Here is a 26,145-nt window from a genome sequence, read left to right as displayed (position 1 = left end):
GAGGCTTTCAGCGGTGCTTCAGATTGAGGCGAGCCCAGTGTAATGAGCTGTTGTCCGGTGTCGACTGGAGGATTTCCCCTCTGGACAACAACAACAGGCGCTACGTCATAAGCACGCCCATAAGCAAGCTCCTGATTGGTTAATGCGGTGTGAATGTCCACTGAAGTTCAGATTTTCGAACTTGAGCGTTTTGCGTGAAACACGTGCAAAACACTCAACTCGTGCCCCCACATTCGTGCACATCGCTACGCACGATGTCTTTTCGCGTATTTGCATTGACGTAAATCACGTGCGCTTGACGCTTCATCTGCATCTGGTGTGAACGCAGCATAAGAACCAGAAAACATTTCTGAGAACTGATAGACTATTAATATTGAGCCATCAATTAAACACTTCCAGCTGATTTAAAGGTTTATAATTAGCTAAAAACTCTCTCTTTATATTGGCTTGAATCGCTGCGTCACATACTGAAAGCTTTGAAAGAGTGGATTTAGTCGAAAATAAGAAAAGAACAAGCAAAGTTTATGAAGAGAGTGTAAAATATTGTACTTTTTATTTCCAAATGGGAAATGAATGAACATAATGGCTTAAAACATGGTGATGAAGTGACACGACACTGTTAAACCCAAATGAAATGATGATGAGGGGGTTTAAAGACATTCTGATGACCCTCTTTACAAAGCAACAAGGAGGATCCATTCAGTCCCACACAGATTTAAGTTAGATTAAATAAAATAAAAGACATTGTAAAAGTGGCTCTCCGCTTGTGGATCGGGGCCAGTTGTTGTGGAAAACAGCGAGGAAAATGGATTGAACTGAATTTAAAATGAGGCTGTGTCCGAAAGCGAAGGCAGCTGCTGTGCTTTCTCCCTCCTCAGCCGGGCAATGACTTAACAAACAGCATTTCTGTATGAAGGAAACTGCTTTCAGATCAGCTTCCAAGGCACCATAATGTCCCGTCTAAACATCAGCAACAAATTCAAGAGCGCTAGACTTAACATGAAATATTTAATGTCAGTGACAAGGAGAAAACTCTTCGAAAATACACAAGTAAAGGAAGAATTGGAGACCGTGGGATATCACAGGCTGTTGTAGATGAAGTACTCTGGATATAATAATCCTCTAATAAAGTTTATCATCACGACACAATGTTGGAGACTGATAACGATTGACTAGCAGAGTAGGAAAAACCAAAACTGTGGAAGGCTTTTCTTTTTCTGGATTACTTTTGAGAACACTGTGGGTTGGGTTTAGGGAAGGGGGTGGGCGGGTCAGTCGGTGCTGTTGAAAACACTGTCGGTTGGGTTATCGAGTCAGTCGGTGCAGTTAGTTATTGGGTTTTGGGCCAGTTGGTGCAACAGCAGGCATGAATGGCAGTTACAAGAGAATTTTGAGACCTCAGAGAAGCCTCTGGCGGATTCACAGAAATAAAAACAGCAAGAGAACGTGGCTCTGGTGATGTATTTGGTGCTCTCCAGAAATGTTTACAGGGCTACATAATCAGAATGAGCCTGGGTGGCAAATGAAGGGTGAGTAAACAGTGATCTTTGGGTGAACGGTCATTTTAGGAGTCCTTCAAATGTCAGTGCCAAAACACACCGTCCTGGTCAGATTTCAAGCAAACAGCCAATTAAATCTAAAGTGAGAATAAACCAACATTTATGACACTGTATTTATAATCTATGGCTAGAAGTTGAGTGAAAAGTAACTGGGCATTCAAAATTGGTATTGGGCTGTTTAAAACTGTTTACGGGTCAATATTATCAGGCCCTTTAGGATTTTTGTTTTTCCTAATGGTAACAGAACAAACCACTGTGGTCCAATAACCTGCCTATTTACCCTAATTACCCTAGTGAAGCCTTTAAATGTCACTTTAAGCTGAATACTAGTGTCTTGAAGAATATCTAGTCTAATATTATTTACTGTCATCATGGCAAAGAGAAAATAGTGATTAGAAATGAGTTATTAAAATGATTATATTTAGAAAACATCTCTCTATTAAGCAACACTTTAAAAAAGAATTCAGATTTGACAGGAGTAACTACATTCATCCTGATATCTTCAAATAAACATGTAAAACATACTAATTTGACAGGAGGGTTAATCATTTTGACTGTATATATTATATTGTGAAAACACCTGCTCAATGTGAACGCAGCATTCTTCAGGCTTGGGACACAGCTTTAGTATGTGGAAACAGGAAGGTTTTCTAATCTGATGGCAGCTTTCCCCTTAATAATCCTGTCAGCTGGGAACTAAACAAGAGGGGTTTCCTCTATGGAGATGAGGCGACGTATGGTCTTTAACATTGATCTGGAAATACAAAAGCGTCATGTACATCATGTGTAAAATATTTCTTTTGTTACATTATAGATGAACATCTCGTACTGTGGATAGGACATCATTATCACACACTGTCAGATCAAATTAGTATCTTATGTCAACAAAAATAAATTAAAAACACAGAATCAACTCACTGCAAAGAAAAGAAATGCTGTGGGTAGAGTTTGGGTCTTGTTCCTAATATAAATGTCTAAAAATACTCAAAAATACTGCTTTATTTTCAGGAATAATGAGTCAAAATGGGGTACTTACAATAATGTTGTGTTCACTTTGAGATAAAACTATTGAACTTCCCCCATTGGCTGATTATTTAGCTTGTTTTAAGGAAAAACTCTCTTCATTTTGACTCATTATTGCTAAAAACAACACTATATTTTATACTCGTCTAGAAAATGCTTCTTTATTTAAGAGTTATTAGATATTTGGATTAGAAACATGACCAAAACTCCAAGTTAAGCAGCATTTATTGCAGTGTTCGCCTTGCAGATTGAGATATTTGATAATCATTGAAATATTAAACATCTTTTCTTAGTTTTCCTCCATCTGGAACATCCAATCAGCAGAGGAGAGGATCAATAAACCACGTTCTCCAGCCAGACACAGAGACTGGTTCTGTGCATTGGCGAACACCCAAAACCATCACAGATGCCTGTGTTTGACGCCACCGTGAAAACACGAGCAGGGAGAGCGAAACAAAACATGAACCAAAGCAAAGTGGAGAATAAAGCGTAAACTAGCAGAGTTTGTATTTACACTGAACACAGGCATCATCATCATTACGCTCTGAACAAAAGCATGGTTACATCCTCCCCAAATTTACCCACAGTTTCCACTGTTTACCTCCTGGAGAAAGTGTGTGCAAACGCTTGATTGTTCACTCACAGGAGCTCAGAAAGGTCCAGTTCTGGCCCCGGGGATGAGGAGGATATCAGAGTCGGTCCAGCAGGATGGCTTCTAGAGGTTGTCTCCGGGCTGATACTGAGGTTCGGTGGCGGTGAAGTAATCCTCCAGGAAGGCCTGCAGGTACTCGAAGGTGGGCCGCTCCTCTGCGTCCTTCTTCCAGCACTGCACCATCAGCTCATGCAGAGAGCTGGGACAGTCCTGAGGACACTGCATCCGGTAGCCGCGCTCCACCTGCTCCAGGACCTCTCTGTTGTTCATGCCTAAAGATGACAACAGAAAACTCTTGAGTTGATATATTTATCCACCGCAGAAAGAGAAGAGAAACTAATATTAGGCTGTAAATATTCAGATATACATATAATATAAAGAATAGCAGCATTTAATAATCAAGTATTTACTATATTAACTGAATAATGCTGGAAGATACAGCCGTCTTGTGAATCGCTGAACTAATAATAATCTATTTCTGAGAACTGCTGTGTTGCATGGAGTCGACCCACAGGTCTGCCATCCCAGAATGATTGCACTACAGACCCCGATTCCTCTGCATTCCTCGATTTTGCCTCGGAAACAGCATTTTTTGCACGTTAGCCCACAAGGTTTCTATTGGGTTAAGCTCTGGGAACTGGGCTGGCCACTAATCTTGTTGCACAGCTTGACCCCAAGTCAAAAGGATTTTGAGCTTCATCACTCTTCCAGTTTCAGTGTAAATTAATCAACAAACATATGAATAATTTCCCCCGCTGATCAGAGTTCGAGATACACATACAAGAAGCTCTCACCAGGACACATCCAACAAAAATTCATTCCTATGGGAGACATTACATACTTGAGGAGTTTTAATGGTAGTTACAAACTACAGGGGTTTAAGAGCATGTTAAACTATATCATCACTTGATCTCTCATAAACTCACATGCTTTTTTAATACACATAGCAGAATTTATTTAGTGAAAGTGTTTCCACAGCAGTTCTGCACATATGCACTAAGCTTATCCTGCTGTATCCTAATGTATCTGCATCTTTTCATCAAGCATTTACTGCGATAATCCAAAATGTGCATAAAATCGGTGGCTGGAAACAGAGCTATAGAGACCGTTAGAGAATTGCTTTGTCTCAGCCCAGTCAATAACTACCCAGAACTAAAGCAGCAACTGCATAAGAAATTCACTGAAAATAACCTTCAAAACATGAAGCCTAATAAAGATCCACACACTCACATTGCAGTCAGTCTGGAACAGTTCCTAAGGAAATGTGTCTGTCGATGCAGTGAATGCAATATTGGCTCAGTTTTTTGCACCTAAGAGCTGTTTGTTTTGTAAAGATTAAAGCTCCTGGAACAGAACTGCACTTATGAAGCCAGGAGATTCATCATCATCATCATCATCATCATCATGAGGAGGGACATGAACACATTTGAACAACATGGAGACAGAAATGCCTGCAAACATCTGTGGATGATTTAACACTGCGTCGACACAATGGTATTTCACATCACCCCCCTTATACACATCTACAGTTTTCATCACTGCATCAGAGTTTCATCTGAAGCTTCCGAATGAGAGTAAAGGAGACCTATTATGCACATTTACAAGATATAAAATAAATATCTGATGTCTCTAGAGTGTGTGTGTGTGTATTAAGTTTCAGCTCAAAATACCACTCTAATAATGTTCTCCAGCTCTCTGAATCTGACCCTTTTAGGCTTTGCTCCTAATTGTGGTGTTTTGGTGACTGTCGCTTTAAATGCAAATGAGACTGAGCTCTTTTCAGAAGAGGGCGGAGCCACAGACGCCTGTGTGTCAGCATAGTGGCACATTCATAACAGGACTGTTGTCCTATGCTAATGAGGGAGAGATGATCACTAGTGGGCGGGGCTTTCCCCCTCTGATGACATCATAAAAAGTGAGAATGTCAATCAAAGTGTTTCTGCAGACTGTTTTCATCAAGTCTGATTATAAACAAACACTTTCACTTCATGTTTACCATTAGAAGCTGGAGATATTCCCACACTGCTGACACACTACTGAGTTTAAAGCTCTTATAAAAGTGATCTTTGCATAATAGCTCCCCTTTTTAAAAGGGTAATTCTTCAAATGTAACCAGAGTCATGCAGATCCTGATCAATACTTGATTTGGGGAATTGTGGTTCTAGATCGTCTGCATTTTCAGGTTGTTTGAAAAACACAATAGCCTGGAAAGAACAATGATAAAACAGTAAATTAAAGCAGACATGCCTTTAGAAAGGTCCGTCACAGCAAGACAATCATGTTTAAATGCCTCCATCATGGGGGAATCTCAAGACGCTCTGGATGTAGGTCAGATATTGTTTTATTTAATGTTTCCTAAGGGTTCACTTCACAATTCATTCAATCATTTTCCTTCAGCTTAGTCCCTTTATTTATCAGGGGTCGCCACAGCAGAATGAACCGCCAACTATTCCAGCATGTGTTTTAAACAGCGGTTGCCCTTCTAGCTGCAACCCAGTACTGAGAAACACCCATACAAACTCATTCACACACTCATACACTAGGGCCAGTTTAGTTAATCAATTCCCCTATAGCAGGCATGACCAACCCTGTTCCTGGAGATCGACCTTCCTGCAGATTTCAGTTGCAACCCATATCAAACACACCTGCCTGTGATTATCAAGGTCTGTTCAGCTCCTGATTAATTGGTTCAGGTGTGTTTGATCAGGGTTGGAGCTGAACTTTGCAGGAAGGTCGATCTCCAGGAACAGGGTTAAGCACCACCGCTCTATAGTGTTGGTGTTTGGACTGTGGGGGAAACCGAAGCACCCTGAGGAAACCCACACCAACACTATTCACAACACATGACTATTCAAAAACAAAACAAATACAAACGCACCAGGATATGGAACTCTGCCTTTCGTGACCAGCTCTGTAAGCAGAATTCCAAAAGACCAGACATCGGATTTAATGGTGAACTTCCCGTACAGCGCCGCCTCAGGAGCGGTCCACTTAATAGGGAATTTAGCCCCTGAAACACACACCAGGGAGAGAGACGAATTAAATCCAACATTTCTTTAAAATCTGAATTCATGTTTGCAGTTTAAACATGTAAAGGAATCAAAAGAAGATAGTTTGAAAAATGCTGGCTACCACTGACTGATGGTGTTTGTTAATATTAATTCACTTCCCAAACTTTAGAGTTTTGCTCTTGTTTCTAGTCCTAATTTCTAAAGTCAGTCAGCATTTTCTAGACATGCACAACATATAGTCTTGTTTTCAGAAATAATGAGTCAAAATGAAAGGAGTTTCTAAGGTAAGCTGATTAATCCCATTTAATCTTTCTTACCCCATTGGCAGATTATTTTGGCAGACTCACACTAGCCCTACTGACGCATTAACCAACTTTAACTAAGACAGCTTGATTGTGTGAAATAGTTGGATGAAAGTGTTGGCATGCGTCTCCTACCTTGTCGGGCAGTGTATTCATTGTCTTCAATGAGTCTAGCCAGGCCAAAGTCAGCAATCTTACACACCAGACTGTCACCAACCAGGATATTAGCGGAGCGCAGATCTCTGTGGATGTAGTTCATCCTCTCGATGTAGGCCATTCCTCCAGCCACCTGAGGACACGAACACCATCGGTCAAATCAGCAAACGAATACCAGCATCATACTGTGCATCATAGAGTAGCAGAACAAGCTTGAGTGGTATTTTCATCCTGTTACATTACTGATCTGAAGTGGCCACTGTGTTTTCAGCAGTGTGTCTTTTCCTGCAAACACACTGAAGCGTAACGCTGAGTTGGTAAATGTGTTATGTTGATATGAAAGATTAAAGCTGAGGATTTCTGATTAGGGCTGCACTATATATTGGAAAAACCTGACATCGCAATATTTAGCTTTGCTGCAACATATATTGTGATGTGAATATAATTAGCTCTATTTAGAAAGATTTCAATAATCTAGATCCACTGGGATGATTAAGCCTTTTCTATGCAGTGCATCTGATTACTTATAATAAATTACAAGCAACAACTAAATAAATAAACGCTGTCTGACAGTATTCAAATACAGAAACTGAACAGTCAAGTGTAAAATCACATGATCGTCATTGAATAAATAATGCAACAATAATAATATCTTAATAAATAATCTAATCCTGTGATGTGACTATTGTGGATGCACACATTGCGATATCGATGCTCATATACTGTTCAGCCATACATCTAACGCCATTCAATAATGTTTAAGTGTGACCCAGGAGCAGAAATAGTGTCTGTAGATGAGGTTTTATTGATATTTAACGTCCGCGTGAGTTTTATTTTAGCATGTTGATGTACATCCAGCTGAATCTGAATATTGACTAGGGGGCGGAGCTTACCTTTTGCGCAGCATTCAGTCATAGCAAACTAATGGTAAGAGGGGCGTGGTTAAGAATATGTATGGCAAAAGCTGTCAAACTGACATCAACAGAGAAGGATTAGCCCTCCATGATCTACCTCCAACTAAAATTGAATATTGATTAGGGGGCGGGGCTTTCTTTTTGAGTATCATTCTGTCATAGCAAACTAACAGTAAGAGGGGCGTGGTTAAGAATATTTATGACAAAAGCTGTCAAACTGATGTCAACAGAGAACCAGCAGCACTCGATTATCTACTTCCAACTGAATCTGAATATTGATTAGGGGGCGGGGCTTTCTTTTTGAGTATCATTCCGTCATAGCAAACTAACGGTAAGAGGGGCGTGGCTAAGAAAACTGTGACTGAAGAGTCAAACTGACATCAGAGAAGCACCGCCCCTCCAAACACAGAAACAAATGGTCAGACTTTGATTGAAGATTATAATTAATAGCACAGCACAGATTAACTGTTCACCTAAAGAATAACAATGTGTGCTAGCAAAATAAACAGTCAATTTTGATTTCACGCGGACTTTAACTGGGCTTGTTTACACAATGTAGCCGTACCTGGGCCGCCATGTCCACCAGGTTGGGCAGTTTCAGCGCTCGTCCCTCTCCGTCCTTCAAGAAATCTAGGAGACTTCCTGAAACATGCCACATTCACATGTTAGCTTTACAGATTTACTGCAGTAACAACATGTACATGCATGCCTCAAATAATATAAAGGTATGATCACGTTCCATCATATCGAAAGACTGTGGGTAAATTACAGTTATTCCAGAGGGAATTCTAGATTTCTGAATATCGCCACATTCACCAACAGCAGAACTGCAGAAGACCTACTGGAACCCACATGGCCCAATATTCTCACAGAAATCAGTCAAGTTTGGTGAAGGAGAAATCATGGTTTGGGGTTATATTCAGTATGGAGAGATCTGCAGAGTGGATGATCAACATCAACAGCCTGAGGTATCAAGACATTTGTGCTGCCCATTACATTACAAACCACAGGAGAGGGACAATTCTCCAGCAGGATAGCTCTCCTTCTCATACTTCAGCCTCCACATCAAAGCTCCTGAAAGCAGAGAAGGTCAAGCTGCTTCAGGATTGGCCAGCCCAGTCACCAGACATGAACATTATTGAGCACGTCTGGGGTAAGATGAAGGAGGAGGCGTTGAAGATGAACACAAAGACTCTTGATGAACTCTGGGAGTCCTGCAAGAAGGCTTTCTTCACCATTCCAGATGACTTTATTAATCAGTGATTTGAGTCATTGCAGAGATGTATGGATGCAGTCCTCCAAGCTCATGAAACCGCTGACTGGCCATTGAGTTCACCTGCTTAACAGAAATGACCAATATTGGTAAACCAATGACCTTCACGGCCAATCAGTCATTTCTGTTGAGCATGTGAACACAACAGACAATCAGCAGTTTAGGAATGTGCTCAACAGCGCTCAGATGTTAGCAAGAAATGGCCATTTTAAAAATGTCGGTACTGATTGGTACTCGAAACCTTTGACAACTCTACTTCATGGTGTTGGAGCAGTTTCTTGATTCTGATTGGCTGGAGGATGTGCAATGAAATCGGCTCCAGTTGGTTTTCAGACTAAGCGCTGGCCACAAACACTAGTAGCATTTAATCCGTTGGTTTTATAAAGTCTAACAGAGCTTATATTATATTATTATTGTTTGTTACAGCTCTTCAACTTTCGTATTCTTTCTGTCCAACACTGCAGACTTCAATCCTGCAAATCCCTTCAGTGTTACATGTGGTGCCTGCCTCATCTTTACAGCGGGAACAACTGACCTTTGCCCATGTACTCAGTGACGATGTAGATGGGCTCTTCAGACACCACGGCGTAGAGCTGCACTAGTTTATCATGCCGTAGTTTCTTCATGATCTGCGCTTCCTCCAGGAAAGATTCAGGAGACATGGTTCCCGGCTTCAGGGTCTTTATAGCAACTTTAGTGTTGCCGTTCCACGTGCCTGAAAGCAAACACAGCGGACGGTCAGTAAAGCAGCACACGCCGCAAAAAATGATGAGTTCATGTCTTAGTTCTAGTCCACGTATCTCAAAACTCTTAAAACATTGTCTAGACACCTAAAATAGTCTTGTTTTCAGAGTTTTTCCTTCAAACTAGTCAAATGAAGTTATTTTTGCTTTGAAATGAGATTATTGTGCTTGTTTGAAGGAAAAAGTCGTTTCATTTTGAGTCATTATTTCTGAAAACAAGACTTTTTTTAGGTGTCTAGAAAATGCGTCTTGATTTAAGAGTTTTGAGATGTTTGGACTGTAGAATCAGGACAAACAGCTGAACAGCATGCCAAAAGAAGACTTTCATGCACTAGCAAGAGTTGTAAACCACTGTTAATCATGCAAAACTATTCTGCAATAAGACAGCCATTATCACAGCAGTACACCTGTGAGGTAATTGACTAAAAGGGAAATTCGCACACATTTAAAGTTAATTTTCCGCATTGTCTAAGTACACCAGTTATAACACTCCTCCATCAACTGGCTTAATAAACTATTTTGTTTAATACGTTTAATTTATTTCTTCACTTTTTTCTTCTCTTTTTTTTCTTGAGCGTTGCTAAAATGAAAAAGAAACTTTTCTGCAGGTTTCATCAAGTCTTGTTTAAGACTTTAAGACTATTATGAATGAAATCTCAGACTTAAACAGGGATAAATGTAAAGAATTTCCTCATTTTTTCTAATAAATAAATAATTAAAATAAATTCTTATTGATTATTATAAATAAAAACTTAACAATACTTTACATTTCTTTAACAAATATATGTATTTTAAATGTTTTAAAAACTATAATCCACTAAACATATGCATTTTTGTAAGGAAGATAATTAAAATGAAAATTACATGTTGATTAACAGAGGAAAACGAAGACCTGTTTAAAATGATTTAATTTCTACAGTAATATTTCAGTGAATTTAAGGCCTAACATTCTTGTTTTGGAAATTTTAAAAGACTTTTTAAGACTGTGCGGACACCCTGCTTTAATATATATATATAAAAAAAATGAAAAGTGTAGATAATAATAATAATAATAATAATAATAATAATAATAATAATATAATAATAATAATAATAATAATAATAATAATAATAATAATAATAATAATAATAATAATGAATAATAATATAATAAATAATAAAATAATAAGAAATTATTTTCTTTCAAAGAACACATCACATATTGCATTTGATCCATTTATCAAACTACTTTTATAAATAAAAGGTAACACTTTATTTTGATGGTGCATTTGAGTATTAGTAGACTGTCTGCTTAATATCTGCTGATTCTGCTGCTTTAACAGACATTTAGCTGACTAGAACAAACTTAGCAAGTACATGTCAACTTACCCTAACCCCAACAGTCTACTTATAATCTAATGAGAATTAGTTGGCTTGTAGATGCAATGAAACTTAAATTCATCAAACGGACCATCAAAATAAAGTGTGATCTAAATAAGTGCATGACATTCATGCTGAACCCCCCCCCACCCCTAATCTAACCTAAATCTAACCTAAACATAGGTTAGATTTAATATTAAGTGACAGTAATTCTGCATCTTGTTTATGCAGCCTAAATTATTTTAAAGACATTTTAAACACTTCATAATAAAACAAAGTGCTTAATATTACACACTGTACTTGTGATTTGTGGTTGTTTTTCTGCAGAACATTTGTTAAATCCACAGGAATCTGCTTGCCTTCACACGACACTGATGGCGGATTTCTTTGATAAGCTCTGTACTTTATTAGACGTTACCTTCTCAAATCTCTGCTTAAATTCCACCCAAGTGCTCTCGTTGTCACTTTACTCACTGTAAGCTGTATTGATTTCTCATATACAGTGGTGTGAAAAAGTATTTGCCTCCTTACAACTAAATCCAACCCCAGCAGTGTCCTACAGGCAACCATAATAATAGGCAGATTCAGGAGTTCTTTTGGGATGCACATCTACAGGGCAGGAAAGCTGCGTGTCCACCGAAGTGTTGTATTCACGAGCTGAGTGTTTGTTTTCTGTTGTTGTAGCGCTGCATTATTACGGTCGCTACAGCGGGTTTATCTTTAGCCGTTGCAAGTTTAAAAGCTTCCAAGTTGAGCTAGCTGTCCAATCACAGTGAAGGAGGGGCGGGACAATACCAAATAACACGACACATTCAACTTGTACCAGTACAGCAGGGATACTCTGTGTCAAAGCAACTGAACAAAACACGGCGACACTTTACTTGAGAGGGTGTTCATAAGACCGTCATGTTTTTGTACTGGCAGCTAGCTCTCTGCAAATCTCACATCGTCGCCCACTGAAGATAAGCAGGGCTGTGCCCGGTCAGTACCTGAATTGGAGAACACATGGAAAGCTAGGTTGCTGCTGGAAGTGGTGTTAGTGAACAAAACACAGGGAGCGCTCAACCTGTGGTCTGTGTGAGTCCTAATGCCCTTTAATCCTGGACCAAGCCGTATCCTGAGCAGATGCTGTGGCCAGCCTGAACACCCGTCGGTGACCTACTCACACCTACAGCTTCTCCATGATGGACGTCCAGCGTTCTCCAGCCTCCAGTTTGGCCAGAGGTGAAATGGTCGTGCCCAACTGAGCCTGGTTTCTCTCCAGGTTTCCCTCCTTCACTTTGGTCAATTGGTGAAGTTTGTTCCTCCACTGTCTCCACTGGCTTGCTTGGTTTGGGACTTGTGGAGCTGCTCATGAATAGATTTGCTCTTCAGTGTTTGGACTTTCAGCAGTGAATATTAAACCACACTGAACTGAACTTCAGCTCCGAACACTGGACTCACACTGCTTCAGTTTACTAGATCTTCTGTATTCAGCTGCTGCCACACAATCTACATTGGAGAAGTGCTAATGAAGCAGAAGAAATGAAGATAAATTGAATTGAACTGGATTAAAGGCTGTGTCGCAAAAACACTTCGGTGGACACGCAGCTTAAGGGGGGGAAAGCAAGATCTCCACACAAGTACACACTAATCTTGAAGACTGAAGATAGCTTGTGATGAATAGAGATGTGGAACAGTAGACTAAACTGTCATTAGTCGTAATAAACACTCCAAACCCTCATACTTACACTCTTACCTCCTGTCACTGACACGACAGCAACATGTTAAAAGAATCACTGAAGCTTGATTCACTAGTTCAATAGTTTTATGAACAGACAGGTTTGGTCTTTAATTGCGTGTTACACTGTGAGAAAGATCCGTATATTTGCTGTTTTCTGTATTTTGTGAGTTACAGTTTTTATTTTTCCCCTTTTATTTCTGATTCTGAATCTCATTATGGGATCTTGATCTTTATTCCAACAACCTCTAACCTTGATAAGTGTAAAAAGTGACTTTTATTGTGATGTGTAATAGTGTGCAGTGCTATAATAATTTTATTTTATTTAAAATTTTATTTTGAATGTTTTTTATTTAATTTTATTTAAAAAAATAATTTTTATTACATTTTTTTATTTAAGTTGCTTTTTTATTTATTTATTTATTTTATTGATATTTTTTCTAACCACTAAAATGTCACTCAAAGTCGCTTTGTTAAACTGTAGAGTTGAATTTTCCACATCAGAAGTGAGCAGAGCAGAGATCAACATCCCATAATGCAGTTCACCAGCGCAAATAAACACACAAAATACAGAAATTATTTTACAGAGTATGAGACTCACAATGTAAGATCCCCATCAGCTAACTAATAGCTTGCTCATCATCACACCATTCGAAATCTGCATGCGTTACGCAATATAGGACTGTGCAATATATCGTTTTAGCATCGATATCACAATGTTGAAATCTGCATCAGTCATATGGGAGGATCAGCAATGTGGAGTTGGGATTCTAATTAGCTAAGAAACCCATTTTAGATCAAGTAATTTGTGCAAAGTTTAACCTAAATACAGCAATATATCATATATGGATGTGTTTTTAAGGCCTGCATGTGACTATATAAGATTTGGAGCAAATTTAAATCATTTGGACACAAGTTCATAGCTTTAACAAAGACTAATAGTATTTATTTATTTATTTCTACAGTGAAGAGTGTATAGAGTTATTTTACATTTGATTTATTACATTTCCGCACCTGAAATACTGTTTATACTCCACAGAAAACCATTCAGATTATATACTTCACTTTTAACTTGATTCTGTTGTATCTATTCAGTCATTTTCCTTCAGTTTAGTCCCCGATTTACCAGGGGTCGCCACAGTGGAATGAACCGCCAACTATTTAGTTGTATATTTATAATTAAATATCGCATATATTAAAGTATTAAAGGACAGCAGTGAATGTAGGAGATTTGACAGTCTTACCATACCACACATCAGCAAAACACCCGGCCCCCAGCTTCATGTCCAGCGTCAGAGACTCGCGAGCGATCTCCCAGGAATCATGGCTAAGTCCCACAGTATCAGGGATGTAGACCATGCACACACCCGTTAAGTTAAAGCACAAACCATCTGCACTCTCTGGAGGGGAGGGGGAGAGGGGTTAACTATCAGGACGGCGGGAACATGCACTGAGAGAGAAGGAGGGCGGCCATTTTGTTCAAACAATGTCTGGATATACTTCGGAGATTAATGAACAAACGCTCTTCTGTTATGACTTACGTTATGACAACTTCTCTATTCTAGATTTGACTCATGATGGAACTTTAGTGGTTTGATGTTGATTAGCTCAGAGAACCCAATAGCTGGATCTCAAATCAGTGTCATTTTGGTGGACAGGAGCTGTAAAGCACCAGGAGGATGAGCCAGTAATCATCCTCATCATCATCATCATACCAATACTTCTATATCCAGACATCGGTAAAGTGACTCAGTTTGACCTCACTCCGTCTCGCTCCGGGCCGGTGGTTAGCAAGCGCAGCGCAGGGCTCGTACCCATCCAAACCTCCCCAAACTGGCCGTTGCCCAAGCGCTTTATGAGCTGCAGTGACTCCCGCGGGATCTCCCACACATCTTTGGTTTTGACAGACAGGTCGGTGAGCCTTGGCATCCCTTTGTGGCAGGGTACGACCAAGCGGCAGCAAAGCCCTGCTGCCCGCTCTGAGCACGCACACAAAGACAGAGAGACAAAGAAAAATACACAATGCCAGAGAGAGAGAGAGAGAGAGAGAGAGAGAGAGAGAGAGAGAGAGAGAGAGAGAGAGAGAGAGAGAGAGAGAGAGAGAGAGAGAGAGAGAGAGAGAGAGAGAGAGAGAGAGAGAGAGAGAGAGAGAGAGAGAGAGAGAGAGAGAGAGAGAGAGAGAGAGAGAGAGAGAGAAAAGCATCAGAAATACTGAAGGAAGCAGTAAAGAGTTTCAGCATGACACCATCAAACAGCAGAGCTGTGGAGGAAAACTATACTTCAAGAAACTGATCCAGCGCTGATTCTAAGATTTACAACATACCTCACTATCGTCTCTTCAATCAATCCTCAGCTTAGTTTTTAATAGCACTCAAAGCTAGATTTTGACAACAGATGGCACTCTAGGTTAATGTTTAACAGTAGACGGCGTTCTAGGCTAGTTCTTAACAACAGACTAAGCTAGTTTTTAAACAGCAGATGACGCTCTAGGCTAGTTTTTAAGCACAGATGGCGCACCAGGCTAGTTTTAAAACACCAGATAGGCACTTTTAAACAGCAGATGGTGCTCTAGGCTAGTTTAAGTTAGTTTTTAAACAGCAGATGGCGCTCTAGGGCTACTTTAAATTAGTTTTTAACAGCAGATGGCGCTCTAGGCTAGTTTAAGTTAGTTTTTAAACAGCAGATGGCGCTCTAGGGCTACTTTAAATTAGTTTTTAAACAGCGGATGGCGCTCTAGGTTAGTTTTTAAACAGCGGATGGCGCTCTAGGTTAGTTTTTAAACAGCGGATGGCGCTCTAGGCTAGTTTTTAACAGCACACTAAACTAGTTTTAACAGCGGATGGTGCTCTAGGCTAGTTTAGGCTAGTTTTTAAACAGCGGATGGCGCTCTAGGCTAGTTTTTAACAGCACACTAAACTAGTTTTAACAGCGGATGGTGCTCATAGTTTAGGTTAGTTTTTAAACAGCAGATGGTGCTCTAGGCTAGTTTAGGCTAGTTTTTAACAGCACACTAAGCTAGTTTTAACAGTGGATGGAGCTCCAGGATAGTTTAGGTTAGTTTTTAAACAGCGAACGGCGCTCTAGGCTAGTTTTTAACAGCACACTAAGCTAGTTTTTAAACAGCAGATGGCGCTCTAGGCTAGTTTTTAACAGCACACTAAACTAGTTTTAACAGCGGATGGTGCTCTAGGCTAGTTCAGGCTAGTTTTTAAACAGCGGATGGCGCTCTAGGCTAGTTTTTAACAGCACACTAAACTAGTTTTAACAGCGGATGGCGCTCATAGTTTAGGTTAGTTTTTAAACAGCAGATGGTGCTCTAGGCTAGTTTAGGCTAGTTTTTAACAGCACACTAAGCTAGTTTTAACAGTGGATGGAGCTCCAGGATAGTTTAGGTTAGTTTTTAAACAGCGAACGGCGCTCTAGGCTAGTTTTTAACAGCACACTAAGCTAGTTTTTAAACAGCAGATGGCGCTCTAGGCAAGTTTAGGTTAGTTTTTAAACAGCGGACGGCGCTCTAGGCTAGTTTAGGTTAGTTTTTAAACAGCAGATGGCGCTCTAGGCTAGTTTAGGTTAGTTTTTAAACAGCGGACGGCGCTCTAGGCTAGTTTAGGTTAGTTTTTAAACAGCGGACGGCGCTCTAGGCTAGTTTAGGTTAGTTTTTAAACAGCGGACGGCGCTCTAGGCTAGTTTTTAACAGCAGACTAAGCTAGTTTGTAATAGCCGATGGTGCTCTAGGCTAGTTTTTAAACACCAGATGGTACTCTAGGCTAGTTTAGGTTAGATTTTTAACAGCGGATGGCACTTCAGGCACATTTTTAACAGCAAACAGCGCTCTGTCCTTGTTTTTAACCATCACTCAAATGCTCATGAGGAAGAGTGCTAGCACATTCAGCACTAAATTGACTTTTATATGACACGATTAATGTAAACACAGCTCACGATGAAAACTCTTGCAATTTATTTACATCTCTCCTAACTTTAATGATGAATATTTAACGGTGATATGATATATGTAAGGTATTATATGCAAGCAGAGTATGATTGTTTGTAAAGCATACAGCGCCATCTGCCGTTAAAAGCTAAGCTCAGAATCCCTTGGCAGAATGACGATGCATTTCAACAACCTCTGAATCAATGTCTCGAACAATGTTTTCACCACAGCTCTGTCAAACAATATGATTAGCTTGTAAGCCATGTTGCATTTTTATCATCAGTGGGATCTACACATGTTAAACACTGGATGATACTGAATTAGATATTCCTCTTACTGCTCGAGAAACACCTTGAATGTGAACGTATACATTCATAGCTCTTGTTTTGAGATTTCAGTGATAACCCTAATGTTAGGCATACCTATTTGACATTTAACAAAAGATTAATAATAAGCAGGATTTTCCAACAGCGCTGCAGTAATGTTTACTCTGGACCTTAAAGCTGAGATAACGGCACACTTGGCACCAACAGAGGCATCATTTCAGGATCCAGTCATCGAGTACCATCTGCTCTCAACCCAAGCATGCATCCGGCCCATAAGTCATCAACCCCATCAGCTCAGAAACAGTGGAGCGATGACATCAGATTCATCAGCGCTCTGAGCTGGGCTGTGTTCACATCAGCTTTATTATTTCGGTTGGATGTTAACGTCTGTTGCAAGCTTGATGACAAAGTTTGTTTAGGAAGCACCCTGAATGTGCTTTGGCTACATAAAAAAAAAATTCTGATGTATTTTTTATATGGAATCACGGGTCAATATTGATATATGTTGGGTCAATAATGGGTCAACATTGGTATTAAAGTAATCAGCTGAAGCTGAACAGATTCTCTAATGCACTGCATTATTAGGGAAAAGCTAATTGGAGGCTTCTCTTTTTAAGGTCATGCCATAGCTTCTCAATTGGATTCAGGTCAGGACTTTGACTAGGCCACTCCGAAGTCTTCATTTTGTTTTTCTTCAGAAGGGAACATGCTGGTGAAAGATGTCGTTTTTTGACTAGCAATACAAAAAATTAAACTGAATGACTTTTATTTTTAGAAAATCTATTGTAGTAAATAAATATTTCTGATTATTGACCCATTTTTTTATTATTTCAAACTATTTACAATTTTCATTTATTAAACATCTCCAATGCACTGCTTCAACGGGGCTCAGTAACAAGACAGACAGACAAAAAAGCTCTGAAAGTTGAGGTGAGAAAAGTGCAAAGCTAACGCAACAACAACACAGCAACTGACACACATTTACAGTAATCCCGGTGAATGCATTAAGTGTGTGTTTGCTCTCTGGGCTCAGTATGAGAGGTCATGGGTGCAGTAAATTGCTCATGCTATCTAAAATCCTTTTGACATTTTCTATATGCATTAACAGTCAATATGTTAACTGGAGCGTATTGAGATGAGCTTTTCTGACTGACTGGAGCACTGCCGCCTCCTGTAGGCTGCTGCAAAAGCACTGTATTGACCATTTTGATGGATGTAAACAAAAACAATGGGCCCAGCGTATTTCCTGTTGTACATATTTAATTTCTGTAGCTTTCGAGAATTTAAAAAGAGCCACACATTGATAAATAATGTTATGAGAGCTGTTTTAAACATTAAGTTATGATAGAATTGCACCATCACAGTTAGATAACAAGCAGGAAATGTTCATGGGCCAATGACATTACTATACTGAAATGGTCTATATAACCATGGGTGCGTCTCAATCAGCTCACTGGCTCCCTAGGTTGAGAATCACATATTCAATGACACATTGGGACACTGATGGTAACATGAGAACATCCTCTTTGTACAACATCATAACTGGAACTGATGAATAACAGTGGAACTCATGAAGGAGATGCTACATTGAGGATAACAGCATGTGGTTTATAAAACAAGCAGGTCTTGATGGGCATCTTTGCAGAATTGTTACAATTCAGCCACAATGGACGGTTTTTGAGCATGAACCACCTTTTTAAGGTCATGTCATAGCTTCTCAATCAGATTCAGGTCAGGACTTTGACTAGGCCACTCCAAAGTCTTCATTTTGTTTTTTTTCAGCCGTTCAGTAGACTTGAGTAGAGTTGTTGGTGAAAGTGACCTTTTCTTGTCCTGAATTTTCAGACTATCAATACTAAAACTTGCTATTTATAAGAAAATCTATTAATAGTTGATATTTAATATTTAGTTAAATATATTTTTATTTCAATTTCTATTTCGAATTTTCATTTATTTTAATATTGAGTCTACACGGTTACGACTGTTACTATCATTTTTACAGCATTTAAGACAATATTCATTAAGCATTCTCAATATTTTTTAAGTGCGTCAGAATCAATTGGTAAAAAAATGAACGGGGGATAATAAATGTGCAAGAAATAAATGTTTATGGTATTTATTTACAACAACATTTCATTGATTAATGTCACTAAATAGATTAACAATGAGCAATATACTGATATTCTGCACATATTCATTTTACACGATTATTAGAAAGTACTTTACTCAAGTAAGCTTGATTATAGCAACATTTTAATCATTAATCACATATAAATGTTACCTCGATATTTCTGCACAGTCTAACTACCTATCTTTGTTTATGGTTAAATAGAAATAAATCACACTTTTATTTATCTCTTGTGACATTATATATGTTGAGTTGGTTCACATGATTTATGTTTGGCTTTCGTTAAGGGGAGATGGTGAGTCTTGACCCTCCCTGATTTTCACAGTGCATTGTGGGACTCCTTCAGAAAGTGAATGCTTCAGTACACTGGTGCTCTGTCACAATTCGCCTACTTATACTACGTCCTAAAAGTATGTACATGTTGTTTTTGATGAAAAACGACACATTTTCGAGTGTTTAACAGAAGAGTATTCAGACTTTGAGACTCATTAACAGACCATCATGTCAATTAGTTACGTACTCTGTCAATCATCTCGAGACATCCTCTACATTTCTGTCATATTTAATTACCTTCCATATTGAAGCAGCACCAGCAGGTGAATCAGCCATTTACAGGTCTTTCATGCAGAGAAATCTCCTCGTGTTCAGAAGGTAATGACTTAGCACGTCTTTATAAAAGTTTTCATTGTTGCAAATTAAATATAAAGCAGAAAACGTGATTGAAATATCATCCAGTAGGTCAGACGTTAATTAACAATCATTCAAACATCTTTACCAAAGCCTCTCCATTTGCTTTGCGGCCACCATGTTTGTAGTTTTTTTTAAAAAAACATTTCATACCTGCATTTGTAGTTCTAATCAAATTCATGTCTAAAGAGCGATGTGTTGTGGCCAATATCACTGCACCATCCGATGATGTGTTCTGTTTCGAGTACTATTTAAAATGGATAGTATGTGAGTTGAGATGAAGCACTGAAACAATTCTGTCATTGAGACAGCCTTTAAAATGACCAACTCCCTGATAAGTGCCCTCACTAGTGAACAAGGGAGCTGATTGAGACACACCCCATGCCTTTGCAACTCTAACAGAAAGCTGACACTGATCCTTAGTTATAAACACTATCACCTGCTACTAACTCTGCACATGGGAGCGATGAGATCTACTGCATTCTGCGTATTGTGTGTGTGTGAGTGTGTTACCTGTGTAATGCTGGACCAGCTGCTGAAGGGTCTCAAACTGAGCTCTAGTCGTGATGTAATAGCCTCCACTGTCCAGTTTGCGGATTTTATAATGTTTTACATGGTCGCCCTTTACATCGTCCCAGTCCCGGATAGACAAAGAGAAGGCACCTGCAACACACACACACACACACACACACACACACACACACACACACACACAGTAGTAGAACAGTCTTTTCACAGCACGTTAAGTAGGATTGTCAAAAGTATTAACTTCACTACTAATTAGTAATTGTTTCTAGTCCAAATATCTAAAACTTCCTAAATCGAGCATTTTCTAGACAAGTAAAACATGCTTTGTTTTCAGAAATAATGAGTTGAAATTAAGCGAGGTTTTTTTTAAAACAAGCTAAATAATTGGGGGCTGCCAATGGGGTAAGATAAAATATAATGCTTTAGGTTTTTAAAGATTATTTTACTCAGCCCAAAGGCAGATCATTTAGTTTGTTTTACTCTCTAAATCATTTCTGAAAACGCCACAGAAATGACCAGAGAATACTTCTTGATTTTTATGGAAGAATATTTGGACTAGAAACAAGCTAAAAACTCTATATTTTTATTAAACTCTACATGTTTAGCTCTGTATTCTTTGCAGTGTTTGACTTTAAATGAATAAAAGGACAATTAAGACTGTGTACTCCATGCCTTTAAAGAAAGACTACAGCTGCGTCCCGAATGGCTCACTATACACAAATAATACCTGCCATGAGTATAACTGAATTCACCATCGAGAGGCGCTATAATCAAAATCAATAAAGTAAACCAACATCAGTCGCCGAAAGCTCCAAACCTTCCGCTACATGAGCAAAGCAGCGGCTGTTGAGTGTGTGAAGAGTCCAACATTAATACACACTTCATATTAATGATTAAATAAGTGCAGCATCCGGCTATTTAAAGTGCACTTATACTTTTCAGAGTTTTCAGTGTGAATGCACTATTTACATTTACACTATTTAAACTATCACGTTAACCACTATTTCAAAAGTATTATTTGAACTATACGATACACAAGATGATTTCCTCCCAGCCCCATGGAGAAAATGAATGTGATTTTTACTTTCCAAACTATAATCGTGCCATCCTAAAAGACCTTTTCAGTGGCACTGAAAGCCCACTACTGAATTTACAGAGCAAAGCAGACAGGATTACCATCGTTTATAAAATATTTCTTTTTACCTCCTTTTTACATCCTTTTTAAATGGGATGTTCTTAAGATTTTATATATATACACACACATATACACAGTTGAAGTCAGCATTATTAGTCCTCCTGTTTATTTTTCCCCCAATTTCTGTTTACCATCAAGAACGCATTTCTAATAATAGTTATAATAATATATAAAAATAACATAATATTTTAATTCCTAATAACTGATTTATTTTCTCTTTGCCATGATGACAGCACATAATATTAGACTAGATATTCTTCAAGACACTTATATACAGCTTAAAGTGACATTTAAAGGCTTCACTAGGGTAATTAGGGTAAAGTTAGGGTAATTAGGCAAGTCATTGTATAACAGTGGTTTATTCTGGAGACAATCCAACACTAATATTGCTGAAGGGGGCTAATAATATTGAGCTTAAAATGGCTTTAAAACAATTACATTTGCAAGCGAGGTCATTTGTACGACCCAGAAAATAGTGCTATGTGTTACAGTAGGTACAGTATGTTACCTTTAGTGGTTTCACTCTCGCGGATCAGGAATGTGCCACGGGGGTTCCCTGTAGAAAGAAGCTGCCTCTCTGCATCCTTACGACCCAACTTTCCAAAATACCAGCTGAAATACAGAGAGAGAGAGGTAGAGGTACTTAATCTCACCTATACTCTCCCTGACACTAAACTTGTGGTGGATCTCAGCTATAAGAGCAACACATAATAACTTGACTTCTAGATGATCGTGTGTAAAAGTGTCAGAAGGTGGATTTCTCTGCTGAATCATCTGTTGATCTGCATCCCAATCATCACCAATACTACAGAAGACCTACTGGAGCCCACATGGACCAATATTCTCACAGAAATCAGTCAAGTTTGGTGAAGGAGAAATCATGGTTTGGAGTTATATTCAGTATGGGGAGATCTGCAGAGTGGATGATCAACATCAACAGCCTGAGGTATCAAGACATTTGTGCTGCCCATTACATTACAAACCACAGGAGAGGGACAATTCTCCAGCAGGATAGCTCTCCTTCTCATACTTCAGCCTTCACATCAAAGTTGATGTTAATGTTTATCAAGGACTTTAAAAAAGTGTATCTGGGATGGTTTTTACAGCTGTAAATAGAAACATCTGAGATGACATTAGAAAACTTGCACCATCAAACACCTCCCTCTGGATAAAGTGAAGCATGTTAGAGTGAGCCAGTCACTGACATCAGTCTGGCTTTGGAAAATTAAATGGGGGAAAACTGACATCATTTCCTCACAGCGTCACTTAAGATATCAGCGGAGTAATTAAAGAGTTTCTTCAAATGAGAACTGTGCCTCGTGTTTGCCATTTCAGTATTTCTGCATCTAAATAAAACAACATTAAAATAGATAATATAATATAATAAAATATAATATAATATAATAACAATATAATATAATATAATATAATTGTATAAAAAAACATCGAGATGTGGATTTACTTGGTGAAAACCTTTCATTTCTGATCTGAACAATAGGGAGCTTCACATTATGGAGAAAAGCTAAAGTTATCAAAGCATTGGCGGATTGCACTCATTAGCGGTTTCCATCAACCTGCTCTTATGCATATTTTGTAATACTGCATGCTCAATGGAAATGACATGCGTAAAAGCTGAAAATGCAAATGAGCACAACTGCGAATCCTCAGGGTCTTCATGATCTGATCATTGGGGTCACGATCCAATTCCAAAACGATTCTCAACCTTTTTACTCTCTATTTCTTCTGCATCTTCACATCTTAACCAGAACTGGAGTTTGAAGCTTTTGTTTTCAACTCCCGTTTCAGTCCCAGGAAAATAAAATAAAGTTTTTCAGATGTCAGCATCAGTATTGTTAGTTTTTAGGATATCTATAAGTGAGTGAGCACCAAAACAGGGACAGAATTTGTGTTTAGGAGATATAATTATCACTTCCGCCCGAATGAATCAACGGTTTTAGAGGTCTCCTCATACTTCAAATCTTCTGACCAATCAAATGCTCTAGTGTCTGACAAACCCCGCCCCTTTAAGACGCTTCTCATTTGATGGGCTTGACCTCAGCCACTCTACGGCAGAGTGGTGATTAAATGAAATGCTATTGGCTGTTTTTTAAAAAGGGGAAGAGCTACACTATGCCCCGCCCTCTCTTCATGTTTCGGTTGAGATTACATCACACATCAAATAATGCAGATTTCATGGGACCTTTAAGTTTATCCATCTGTCCAAATGAAGCTAATTCTGCAGTATCTACGCATGTTTGACTATCAATGCTTATTATTTTGCTGTTTATAGCTCGTGTCTGTGCAAAAACGATTCTGAACTTTTGAGAATCGATTCAGAATCGTTAGAGAACGAATTGCGATCCATTGATTATTTTTTCTCTCACCTCTACAACTGAGTAGGTAAACTACAGTGGAAAAAACATAATTATCGAACAAATTCCAGTATTTTCATCAAAAAAAGTCATGTGATTGGTTTAACAGATCATGTGATGACAAAATGGGCACAATAGGAGGGCATTAATGGACACACCAGCAGACTGAGCACCCTGCTGAAGCATCAGAGAAGTTAAAATCCCTCTGTCATCAAACTTTACTATTCCCGTTCAGAATTGTCTCTAGTCTTTTTGTTATTTGGTTTGATGTTCATTTATCAGGAAGTGATGCTGGTGTTCTCTTTGACTCATTGTATGGAAACGGTGCATTATTTTGCAAATGTTTTACGTTACATTGCAGTTTTGCGCATAACTCTATTTCGCATCTTCGAAGGGAAACATACAGCGGGGGAAATAAGTATTGAACACGTCATGTTTCTTCCTGGGATAATATTTCTAAAGGAGCTGTTGACATGGAACTGAAGAATATTTTGGAAACCACCAAAACAATACAAGGAAAATTATTGAAACAAAACTAAAACAATCTGAGAAATGAGTTGTGTGTAATAAGAAAGAAATGACAGAAGGAGAAAGAGCTGAACTACTGAAATGAGTTTAATACTCAGGTGTGAGTTTCTCACAGACTTCAACAGAGGGTCAAAATCTTGATACTTCTGTGGGTCTCGTCTATCAAATCTGAGCTTTATCCTGTATTCTCTATTTGATTCGGATCAGGTAATTGGCTGGGCCATTCTACAGCTTTGATTTGAAATGTCCACCCTGGTTTCATCTTCATCCCCCTGCTAATGTAGATGTTGGACTGAAGCAGCTGAGGAAGGGCAGAGGGTTGCTGAAGAACTACTGAGAGATTTCAGCTGCTGTCTGGGCTTTCACTGCTCAACTACACCTCCCTTTCTTTATGTGTTCAATACTTTCTCCCTTTGTCATTTCATTTCATTACACAGAACTTCATCTGTAAACTAATTCGTTTAGTTTTCTTTGCACATATGGAGATGAAATGGTAGCAGATGGGTCAGTTTTAGGGAGGTGTCTCTCTACTTTGCTCCAAACAACAACACAAATGTTGCCTGGTGACCACATTCATGAGCCGCCCTGTGCTGCAGCAGTGTCTGGATTCGTTTAGAGCGGGTCAAGGTTTGTCATTCCTCCTGCTGAGAGGTCTGTGGGATGTGATCAGAATGACATCACTGTACCCCCACCCTAAACACAGACGCGTTGTTCACATGTTTATTTCAGACACACAGACGTGAGACTTACTCTTCAGCCTGGATTGAGTCCACGGGGGCAACGTAGTTGCTGGGAATGTAGCCGGTTCCTCCAGTAGTAAGAGATCGTGCGTCCCACCAGTCACCCTCACTGACATGGAGAGAGAAAACAGGATAAAGTCAGGTCATGCTGATGCTTTTTACACTGGAAAACCTATATCGCCCCTATTTGTGTTCTTTATATGTTTCTCCATCTGTTCATTCATTCACCACCTAACATTTATCCACCTCTTCATCCATCATCCACTCATCTCATCTAGATGTTCTTCCATCTACAGTATGTATCTAACTGCTTCTTGTGATACCAGTCTTGTAATACAGATCTGTGTCCTTATAAGTCACAAAAACGCGTACACACACACACACACACACACACACACACATATTTGTACTTGGTTTACAGGAACACTCAATAGGCATCAAGCATTTTATACAGTAAAATAAACACTTACTATTTGGCCCTCCAACAACCCTTTCCCTAAACCCAAACCCTCACAGCAAACCTGTGGCAAGTTTTTAATGAGAAATACCTTGTTAAGTATGACTTTGAATTACAGGGACACAAGCTTTATGGTCATTATACATCTTCATGTGCCTGTAAACCACATACACCTGCACACACACATACTCTCCATCACATAGAGTGGAAAAACACTCTGCCTAGAGCTGCTGTCGATGTCCCATCTATTGGAGAATGCTCGACTCTCTCTTTAACATGTCCTCCATGTAAAATCCCTCTCTTAACTACCTTTACTCTTCATCCAAATCAGCCTTATCCAGAAAAGCATCTCTCATACACACACACACACACACACACACACACACACACACACACAGTGTTATTATAGTAAAACATGACAGGAAAACCCATGCTGTACTAGAGCGTGCAGGTGGCCTCACCGCCAGCAGAGGGAGCTCCGCTGTTAAACACATGGCCAATGTTCACAGGTTTATGACTTGCTAAATTGCTTACTAAAAAC

At 39.1% G+C, this 26,145-nt stretch overlaps 1 protein-coding gene across 3 annotated transcripts in view; it reads right to left on the bottom strand.

Annotated features, from left to right (window-relative positions):
* Nucleotides 1-521: 521 nt before the first annotated feature.
* fynb (FYN proto-oncogene, Src family tyrosine kinase b) overlaps nt 522-26,145 on the bottom strand; it is a 91,283-nt gene continuing 65,659 nt past the window's right edge. Inside the window, exons 5-14 of one of the 3 annotated variants that reach the window (XM_056480768.1) lie at nt 25,158-25,256; nt 22,016-22,119; nt 20,298-20,447; nt 14,527-14,691; nt 13,957-14,112; nt 9,426-9,605; nt 8,183-8,259; nt 6,683-6,836; nt 6,113-6,244; nt 522-3,506 (exon numbers count right to left, since the gene is read on the bottom strand). In XM_056480768.1, coding sequence (XP_056336743.1) covers nt 3,298-3,506; nt 6,113-6,244; nt 6,683-6,836; nt 8,183-8,259; nt 9,426-9,605; nt 13,957-14,112; nt 14,527-14,691; nt 20,298-20,447; nt 22,016-22,119; nt 25,158-25,256 — 1,426 coding nt within the window. In that variant the 3' untranslated portion in view covers nt 522-3,297. The remainder of the gene's footprint in view (nt 3,507-6,112; nt 6,245-6,682; nt 6,837-8,182; nt 8,260-9,425; nt 9,606-13,956; nt 14,113-14,526; nt 14,692-20,297; nt 20,448-22,015; nt 22,120-25,157; nt 25,257-26,145) is intronic. The other 2 variants (XM_056480767.1, XM_056480766.1) reach the window with 2 other exon arrangements.

This window comes from Danio aesculapii, chromosome 20 (genome assembly GCF_903798145.1).
Source record: "Danio aesculapii chromosome 20, fDanAes4.1, whole genome shotgun sequence".
Taxonomy (NCBI): Eukaryota; Metazoa; Chordata; class Actinopteri; order Cypriniformes; family Danionidae; genus Danio; species Danio aesculapii.
Note: the sequence above shows the minus strand (reverse complement) of the source record. Positions and strands in the feature narration are given on the sequence as shown.